The sequence below is a fragment of the Anopheles stephensi genome, chromosome 2 (assembly GCF_013141755.1).
Source record: "Anopheles stephensi strain Indian chromosome 2, UCI_ANSTEP_V1.0, whole genome shotgun sequence".
Classification (NCBI taxonomy): domain Eukaryota; kingdom Metazoa; phylum Arthropoda; class Insecta; order Diptera; family Culicidae; genus Anopheles; species Anopheles stephensi.
Window position 1 is genome coordinate 53,431,331 of NC_050202.1, and position 9,725 is coordinate 53,441,055.

At 46.8% G+C, this 9,725-nt stretch overlaps 1 protein-coding gene across 5 annotated transcripts; it reads right to left on the reverse strand.

The window, feature by feature from the left end:
• Window positions 1-72: 72 nt before the first annotated feature.
• LOC118502674 lies at window positions 73-9,471 on the reverse strand. 5 transcript variants are annotated; one of them, XM_036035161.1, is made up of 4 exons: window positions 9,106-9,471; window positions 7,258-7,719; window positions 5,749-5,871; window positions 73-5,153 (listed from the first exon to the last, which is right to left on the reverse strand). In XM_036035161.1, the coding sequence occupies exon 4, from the start codon at window positions 5,144-5,146 to the stop codon at window positions 398-400; it is 4,749 nt and encodes a 1,582-aa protein (XP_035891054.1). In that variant the 5' UTR covers window positions 5,147-5,153; window positions 5,749-5,871; window positions 7,258-7,719; window positions 9,106-9,471; the 3' UTR covers window positions 73-397. The 5 variants fall into 5 exon arrangements, with proteins under 5 accessions (XP_035891054.1, XP_035891053.1, XP_035891055.1 ...); XM_036035160.1 differs by lacking the exon at window positions 5,749-5,871; XM_036035162.1 differs by lacking the exons at window positions 5,749-5,871; window positions 9,106-9,471 and adding an exon at window positions 7,856-9,099.
• Between the last annotated feature and the right edge of the window lie 254 nt (window positions 9,472-9,725).

Genomic DNA, 9,725 nt, shown 5'->3' on the forward strand with positions numbered 1-9,725 from the left:
CATTGGTGACGGCGCGATGAATCTCATTCGTTTCTCAGGATGTGCGTACATTCCAACTCAACAACACAGAGGACAGGTACCTCAAACATTCGGTCTGTTTATTGTGCGCTAAACATAGTACAGTCGAAATAATTGTTCGGGCAGCAATGCCTACGCTTCACCGCGTAGACTACGCATATCCTAACACGCGTCTCACGCGTACCCTTACCTTACGCTAAGTTTTTCCCTTCACACTGGTTGAATTATTTGATCGAATGGGTTTTTGGTGCAGAATTAGCTGGACTACGGTTGGGGCGGTCTAGCGTAGCACTAATGGCGAACATCCCCCAAGGACACTTTCAAACACGAGGCAATATGGATCGATTTGCTATGCCTTACTGCCTACTAAACCGCACACTCATCCAGAGCTGTCCATCCGCCATATCTGCATCAGCTCCTGCGCGCGTTTCTTTCCAACTAACTTTACTAACGCGTTTCGCTGTGTGGCATTCGGTTGATCGGAGTATTGGTTTGCAAACAGTTTTCCTGCCGCATAGTATAGCTGAACCGTAATTGCAATGTCGAAAAGACTTTTCCCGCTCGCTTCCAGTGGTTGGAAGCAATCCACGTACGATCGTTGCTGAAGGTACAGCAATAGACCCTCCGTACGGTTGGACTGAACGTGGTGCAGCAGATTCGAAAGACTTTTCGCACCGATGTGCTGCGGATTGAATCCGACCGCGAACAAGGAGGGCAACATGTACAGGCAGCCTTCGTGAACGATACGGTCAAACAGAGTGGGTCCATCGGCCGGCAGATTGAACTTGGTGAGCAGATATTTGAACGGCAGGGCAGACCTTCTATGGAATGGATTGGTGTAATATTTCGAAAGCTGCCCAATGATCTCGCTGTTAATGTGCATGTTCGCTTTCTGTACGATGTAACTGGTCAAACGCACGGATCCAGCCTGTACCGCTTCGACCAGCAATGCTAGGGGAAAGGTTTCACCATGGTCTGCCGTACCGGTGTAATCGTGATGTGGACAGCAATCGTATTCATCTAAATCGTTCATTTCCACCGCAACATTCGCGTCGTGATCGTCCGAGGCGAGAGTGATGCAGGCCTCCTTTACACACTGAACCCGATGCCGGACGCACAGTTCGCGGAAGATCTTTTTAAACAGTTTCGCTTGATTAGCTTCTATTGCACGTTTACCACAGGCGAACAAATTCGTGTTGCTTATCATTGCCAGCAGCGAGCAGCGATGTTCCAGCAGCATATTGGCAGCGGCGTAAGATTCGTGCTCTAACGCTAGCGTCAGCAATGGCTCGGCTAGGGTATCGAGTAGGTGCTCCTGTTGGCGTGACTGTCGCATTAGCTGATGTAACATCGGCCCACTGTTCGCTAGCACACAATACGCTAAGGCTGAAGTATCCAGGTTTGGAAGCGGCGCGTTAATATCTACCCCACGCTCATTTATCAAACATATTGCCACACCTTCGCAGAGTTTATTGATGACGGTTGTTTGGCATCTGTGGGTTTCCAGGTGCGACGCGTATCTAATCCCCTGCTTCAGTAAAGTTTCTGCATCGTTGGCAAACAGCTGCTGCAGCAAATTGTCTACATTAACTTTTGCCTGGCTAGCTAAAAGCTCCCTAATGGAATGGAAATCATCCTTCAAAAGTGCATAATCTAGTGCACTCCATCCAAACAGCTCGTCCTTGACATTGATACAATTAGGTGCCAGTTTGTGCAATGCTTTAATATCGTCCCTGGCTGCTTGCAGGTGGATTACTAACCGGCCAGCCCTATCTTTCTTGGTAATGGGCGAAGAATTATCGAGCGGACCGCAGCGAACACAAAGGTACAAGGAATCGTTCAACCGTTTCCGGTGCACATCACACCCTTCCGTTAGTAGCAGTGAGTCAAAGAAGTAGCGGACGTTCCGCAAAGAATCCGACCAAATCGTTTGCGATCGAAAGATGCGTTCCTTCCGCAAGCGTTTCCTGTTGTTGTAGAGCCAGTGGCCCGCAAAAAACTCGGCAAAGATACGGTGAATGAACAGTGGCATCCCGTTCACTACGCCAACCACAAAGCCCGTTTTTTCCTCGCCTTGCATCACTTCCCGCAACATCCCGGGAACACGCGCCCGTTCTGCCTCGGACAGCAGCACGGTTCGGGCCCGTTCATCGAACAGCACGTACATGGCCAACAGTGTGTGTTGTGCGTGCATTTCCTGCCGCAAACGCTCCACGATCTTTCTGGCGGCCGCCGTCGGAACACCGGACTCGGTCGTACCCGCTTTGTCGGAGAGCAGCATTGCTAGCGTCATGTCAACGAACCGCGCGACCAGCTGGTACGTGTCAAGCTTGAGCTCTTCCAACATGTTGCCGGTGATTGTGTGCGAGCGGTGCGTTACGCGTTTCGCTATTTCGGGCAAGAGAATAGTCTGTAACATGTGGAGTATCAGTGGCACAGCCAGCAACTCCCGCAAGCAGTGTGGAATGTTTTCATCCAGCGACGTTAGGATGCTGACACAGTGGTTCATTTCGTAGCTCGCGTAACCCTCCAACTTGCAGCGAAGAAATTTGTGCCACGAAGCTATCCTATCTTTCCAGGCAAATGGTTTTAACCGATAAAACTCGCACCGTTTGAAGGTGCGCCGCAGGTCGGCTGCAAACCCGTACGGTCGGCTGGACAGGTAGAGCGATCGTACACCGTCCAGTGTCGCCAGTTTGGCAAAACAGCGCATCACCGCATCCTTGTAATATGGCGCAATCTCGTCAAATCCGTCCAGGATCAGCACCAGCTGCCGTGCGTTAAATTTCGCCCGGAACAGGCGCAACTCTACCAGCTCCGCCCCGGACAGCTTCGCCTCCAGTGCTTTATCCAGCGCTACCGAACCGTCACCGGTCACTGTCAGCAGTGCCGCACATCGATCCGCATCGGCTCGTGTGCCGGCAGACAACGCCAAGTGTATGTAGCGATACAATAATCGCACCAGCGGTGTGTCCTCAAGGTGCGTAACGTCGCGCCGTGGCAGCTGGCTGAAATCGGTCGTATACTCTATCGCGCTCAGCTTAACGACGTACAGCGACGGATCGTCAGTTGCCAAACGCCACGCTAACCAGGTGAGGTAGGACGATTTGCCGTGGCCAGCATCGTTCAGCAAGATGCAAACCTTTCCACCCTGGCCAGGTTGGATGACCGGTGGGGTAGGTTCTTCGTGTAGTGCTTTCGCTACTTTGACATCATGAAAACAGCCACAACTGATTTGTACATTCTCCTTTTCTTGCTGCTCACATTGCACAGCCGTCCGCTGGACGTACCACTGGTGGATCTTTGCATAGTTCACCCCGTTTACATCGTGGTCGACCTGCGCATCGAACCGTGCACAAGCTTGCAGCACATCCAGCAGCAAACGCAAATCTTCGCTCCGCTCCACAATCCTGCCCAGTGGCGTCCTGGTTCCGAACAGCTTACGCTCGGACTGCTCGAACAACCTGCTCCAAGCATCGGCTGTAAGATGATGCCCGGAAAACTGCTCCAAACGGTCCCCTTTTATGGCGGGCCCGTTACGCATCGTCCCGATCACCACGATCTTTTGGCGATATTTTTCCGCCAGCGCCTTAAGCTCCACGATCGATACCTCGCGATGGTTGCCCACCATTGCCGTCAACTTTATGGTCGGATGGTTTACGTCTCTTACGTACGACAGCACCTCATCGAGCAGGCGCCTCAACTCGTGCCCGCTGCTGTAGTCGCTGCTCCGTACAAATAATATCTCGTCTCCGGTGTGCGGTAGCAGGTGGCTTAACACGTAACAGCTCGCGGACAGTTCCAGCGAGCTGTTCCACTCACGGACTCCGCTCCCGGACGACTCGTCCCGGAGATAGGCATGCGTGGGTGAGCTTTGCAGACGGATTGGGTCTAGTTGTAGATAGCGATACTGTTCCTGTACCCACCCAGCGTATGCTTTGGAGGATTGTTTCAACTCCCGAATGCTTTGCTTGAGATCACCATCGGTGAAACATCCCTGTACCATTGCTAGGTCCAACGGGACCGGTTTAGCACTGTTCATTGCATCGAACAGCATGTCCCGCAACCTGTGCAACGCCGTCCCACGGTCTGCATCACACCACGGTGGCAGCAAGGCAATTGCTTTTTTGCCCAGCCCTGCCTCGTTCAGGGAATGACACACGAGCACAAATTTGCTGCAGAACTTGGCCACCGTCCGATTAAACGCGGCAAGCGTATCTGTGCTCGCAGTAGCACCGGAAGGGCGGGAATCGTTATCGATCCTGATTGGCAACGCACGCAACACGTTGTGGCTTAGCTTCTGTTTCGCTTGCGTTTGATATGCTTCCCAAAAGGCCTCCCTAAATTTGCCTGCCGGTGTGGATTTTGCTGCGTGCAAAAAGTGAAGATTAAAGTTGAAGATGGTGGTCACCGTGGAATCGTGTGCCGCTGACCGCTCGACGCAATCGATTAACAAACGTGCAAACGTGTTGACCAGCGCGTCCCGAAAGGTTATTACCTCGCCCGCAAAGACGCACCCGGCGATCCGGCTTCCCAGCTTGGCGAGACACCGGTCGCTCAGCGTATCGACCAGCCGTGGGAACGGTTGGTCACCGTGGAACTGATAGCAGGTCGCTTCTATATCGGCGCAAAAGTGTAACGATCGGTCACGGTGTGGATCGACGACGGTAAAACAGTGCTCGATGGACGCATCGAGCGTAGCGTTAGTGCACAGTACGTACCGCGCATCGGTTGCCAGATGTTGATCGACCTCGAGAAAGGACATAAAGTACGTCGGTATGCAGTAAGCCGACCGAGCATCTCGGGCAGTGCACAGTGCCTCGTGCGTGATCCGAAATCCGTTGCCCTGCTTGTGTTTCGCTTGTATAAAGCACGTGCCGTTGGTTTGCTGGCGCGGTGATTCGTAGAAGTACATGATATCGTCGAATTTGCCCGCTTTCGCCACCTCCACTGCGACGAAGAAAGAAAATCCGTGCTCCTCCCGGTGCGTTCTGTACGCCCGCAACACCATCACCATTGCCAAACGCTGGTGGTACAGGTCGCCATGGACGGTGGAACGCCCTTTGTCCGATGCACCTAGGAAGGTGCGAGCTTCCAGCTCCGGCGTTCGTGCGAGTGAGGTGCGCATGTTGATGCTGTAAAGCACGTTAATATTAGTTGAATCAATATGAATATGATGAATTTTATCAGCGGTATTTCTGTTTGTTAACAAAACACGCAACACGCAACAGGGAGTGGTGAGAATCGGTGAGATGTGAGAGAATTAGGCGAAAGATAATGAGAAGGCGAAACCGATACAATGGGCCAGAAAAATCGAGCGAATAAAGATAGGCTGAAGTTTTGGTTCGCGTTTGGCGTCCCTTAAAAAACCAAAAGCTTCGCATTTTTCTACAACACGGGGGTTTCAGTTCACGCTATCCAGGTGATTGGAAACACTGCAGAGCTGTGGGGCCGAAGCACTTTTTCATACTAATACACACACACACACACACACACGCAAGTTTGACTGTTTCGAGCAGCTCAAACTGCTGATCAGATCAAACACCAAAGCTAGAATTTAGCCGATTTTTTGTGAATACTAAACACTAAGCAGACATACGAAAGACACACACTGTAACACGGCGAAGAAAGTAACTTGTGTAAAATTAAAAAAATTGTTAAAATAAATGTTGAACTGCTGGTAGAAGAAGCTATTTTGGGCGGTGATCGAAAGAGCTACTGCTTACTCACATACTATCCAGATGGCCAGTGACGGGTTAGAAGCGAAAGAACGTATCGGTGAAAGTTGCACTGTTGAGAAAACACATCACCGAGGAAACACCAGGAACGACTGATGAAAGGCCAACGTAAGGTCTAGAGCAAAATTTAGGGAGACACCACGAAAGCTATGAGTACCACTTCAAGATCACAGAGGAGATATGGCAATGGCCATGGCAATAGGAGATATAGTCGATAAAACTATCCTACCGTATGAAGACCGTGTTCCTACCGTGTTATAGAAGAATCCATATGCATCCGTGCAAGAAATCAGCTGCGTATGCGTAGCTCTGTATCGCATAGGTGGGTGGGTCTAACTAACTGGTGTGTGAGAACAACACTTGTGCGGCAAAGATAAGAATCGCTTATCAAGTCCACCATGTTCCTCGATTCTATCCGCAACTTTCGAAGTTGTACGGAGTAACCCTGGTCCGCAAACGACAAGTACGAAGGTAGCGTTAAGTACGAGGCAAAACGAACCAAGGCATAGCATAATACGCGTTAGACAAGGTTGTACTGAATAGATTCCGAAGAGTAGATACGGCTGCGAAGTACCTTAGCGATAAAGCTACACTCCGTCTGGAAGCGTGCACCAAAAAACCCCTTAGTTAATCCTAAGATACGTATACGGTGGCGTTTGACTTTGATTGACGAACTTTCGTATACTCGCTCACTTGGGGATAATTGTACCACTCAGATATTTATTACAGTGATCTTTCTCTCTCTCTCTCTCACACTCTCTCTATCTATCTATCTACTTTATAAGTCGTTGTGACTGTCTTAATTAGAGAGGTTTACAGAATATAGAGATTTTGTAATATACGATCCGACACCCCTGATTATTCGTGATAGCAATAACCATCATGAACACGTTTAGCATGAACATAAGAGATTCAAGAATATTGTATACAAAAAATAATTGTAGCTTAGAACGAAACCATGAACTAGAAAAGGAAAGGAATAGGAAAGGGGAAATTCAGAAGGAATACGAGTTCACTCATACAGAATACTAAGTTCACACGAACACTATGAAAGCGTTATGATTTTATGAAAGGATTACATAATTTAGGCTTAATTTTATAATCAAATATTATACTTCGATACCTACAATTAATGTTCACATGTATCACATTATATAGAATTAATAGTGTAACGGAAAGCTATGACAATTAAACAAGGATTCATCAAACGGCGCATTAGTCCAAAAGGACGTAAGTGAAAATTGGATGCAATACAATTACACATACATATATAATGAATAGGATAAGTCGCACGATTGCATGTATAAAACATAGTTTTTATTTAATAAAACACAGATTATTCCATAAATTTATAGCAAAATATATACATAGAGAGTCTTTTCGAAATACGAGGCTCAGCGAAATAAATAATACTAAATCACATAACGCTGTACACGTTTGACACGATCACTTCGTATAATGAATTTAAGCATCCAAGATCCTTCTTTTAAACGAAACTTACCTCTTCCTACGTTCGACAATGGGAACCGAAATGCTTCGCAATAGTTGGACCCACACTTGTACGAGCTAGCTGCTCGTCAAACGTTTGCTGTCGCACGGTGTACAGTGGATTACACTCGACAAGATAACACGTTACGGTGTTCAGCGGAACTTCTCAACACACCTGTACGTCGAACCTTCTCAACGGGTTCGAAAGCACTGCGGGTCGGTGTGATTGCAGTTCGAACAGTTTTTATGCAATATATTTTCTTTTTACGATAAGATAATGTACCTTATCAGTGTGCTAGTGCGATACACCATGGCAATGGAGCAGCAAAGCAGGAAGCAGGAAAATTGCTCTGCTAGCCGTGATCCAGAGAAAGATGCTCAGAAAGATTTTTTCCCCTTAGTGAAAGTTGCACTGTTGAGAAAACACATCACCGAGGAAACACCAGGAACGACTGATGAAAGGCCAACGTAAGGTCTAGAGCAAAATTTAGGGAGACACCACGAAAGCTATGAGTACCACTTCAAGATCACAGAGGAGATATGGCAATGGCCATGGCAATAGGAGATATAGTCGATAAAACTATCCTACCGTATGAAGACCGTGTTCCTACCGTGTTATAGAAGAATCCATATGCATCCGTGCAAGAAATCAGCTGCGTATGCGTAGCTCTGTATCGCATAGGTGGGTGGGTCTAACTAACTGGTGTGTGAGAACAACACTTGTGCGGCAAAGATAAGAATCGCTTATCAAGTCCACCATGTTCCTCGATTCTATCCGCAACTTTCGAAGTTGTACGGAGTAACCCTGGTCCGCAAACGACAAGTACGAAGGTAGCGTTAAGTACGAGGCAAAACGAACCAAGGCATAGCATAATACGCGTTAGACAAGGTTGTACTGAATAGATTCCGAAGAGTAGATACGGCTGCGAAGTACCTTAGCGATAAAGCTACACTCCGTCTGGAAGCGTGCACCAAAAAACCCCTTAGTTAATCCTAAGATACGTATACGGTGGCGTTTGACTTTGATTGACGAACTTTCGTATACTCGCTCACTTGGGGATAATTGTACCACTCAGATATTTATTACAGTGATCTTTCTCTCTCTCTCTCTCACACTCTCTCTATCTATCTATCTACTTTATAAGTCGTTGTGACTGTCTTAATTAGAGAGGTTTACAGAATATAGAGATTTTGTAATATACGATCCGACACCCCTGATTATTCGTGATAGCAATAACCATCATGAACACGTTTAGCATGAACATAAGAGATTCAAGAATATTGTATACAAAAAATAATTGTAGCTTAGAACGAAACCATGAACTAGAAAAGGAAAGGAATAGGAAAGGGGAAATTCAGAAGGAATACGAGTTCACTCATACAGAATACTAAGTTCACACGAACACTATGAAAGCGTTATGATTTTATGAAAGGATTACATAATTTAGGCTTAATTTTATAATCAAATATTATACTTCGATACCTACAATTAATGTTCACATGTATCACATTATATAGAATTAATAGTGTAACGGAAAGCTATGACAATTAAACAAGGATTCATCAAACGGCGCATTAGTCCAAAAGGACGTAAGTGAAAATTGGATGCAATACAATTACACATACATATATAATGAATAGGATAAGTCGCACGATTGCATGTATAAAACATAGTTTTTATTTAATAAAACACAGATTATTCCATAAATTTATAGCAAAATATATACATAGAGAGTCTTTTCGAAATACGAGGCTCAGCGAAATAAATAATACTAAATCACATAACGCTGTACACGTTTGACACGATCACTTCGTATAATGAATTTAAGCATCCAAGATCCTTCTTTTAAACGAAACTTACCTCTTCCTACGTTCGACAATGGGAACCGAAATGCTTCGCAATAGTTGGACCCACACTTGTACGAGCTAGCTGCTCGTCAAACGTTTGCTGTCGCACGGTGTACAGTGGATTACACTCGACAAGATAACACGTTACGGTGTTCAGCGGAACTTCTCAACACACCTGTACGTCGAACCTTCTCAACGGGTTCGAAAGCACTGCGGGTCGGTGTGATTGCAGTTCGAACAGTTTTTATGCAATATATTTTCTTTTTACGATAAGATAATGTACCTTATCAGTGTGCTAGTGCGATACACCATGGCAATGGAGCAGCAAAGCAGGAAGCAGGAAAATTGCTCTGCTAGCCGTGATCCAGAGAAAGATGCTCAGAAAGATTTTTTCCCCTTAGGACGAACGGTAACGATGAGCTCACCGCCGTGCAGCGAAACAGACTGGTCTGGCTCCGGTCAGCAGGTCTTGGTCATGAGAATGGCACCGAAAGACCCAGCCCATAAAGTCCTTTTTCGATCGTCCACATGGACAGAAGCTACCGTGGTAGGTCGTTTGAATATCTTTATGTGGAGCATTCTTCTAGACTTAACGGGAAAGTTATTGTTTCCATTCTTTTTTGCTAATAAGTT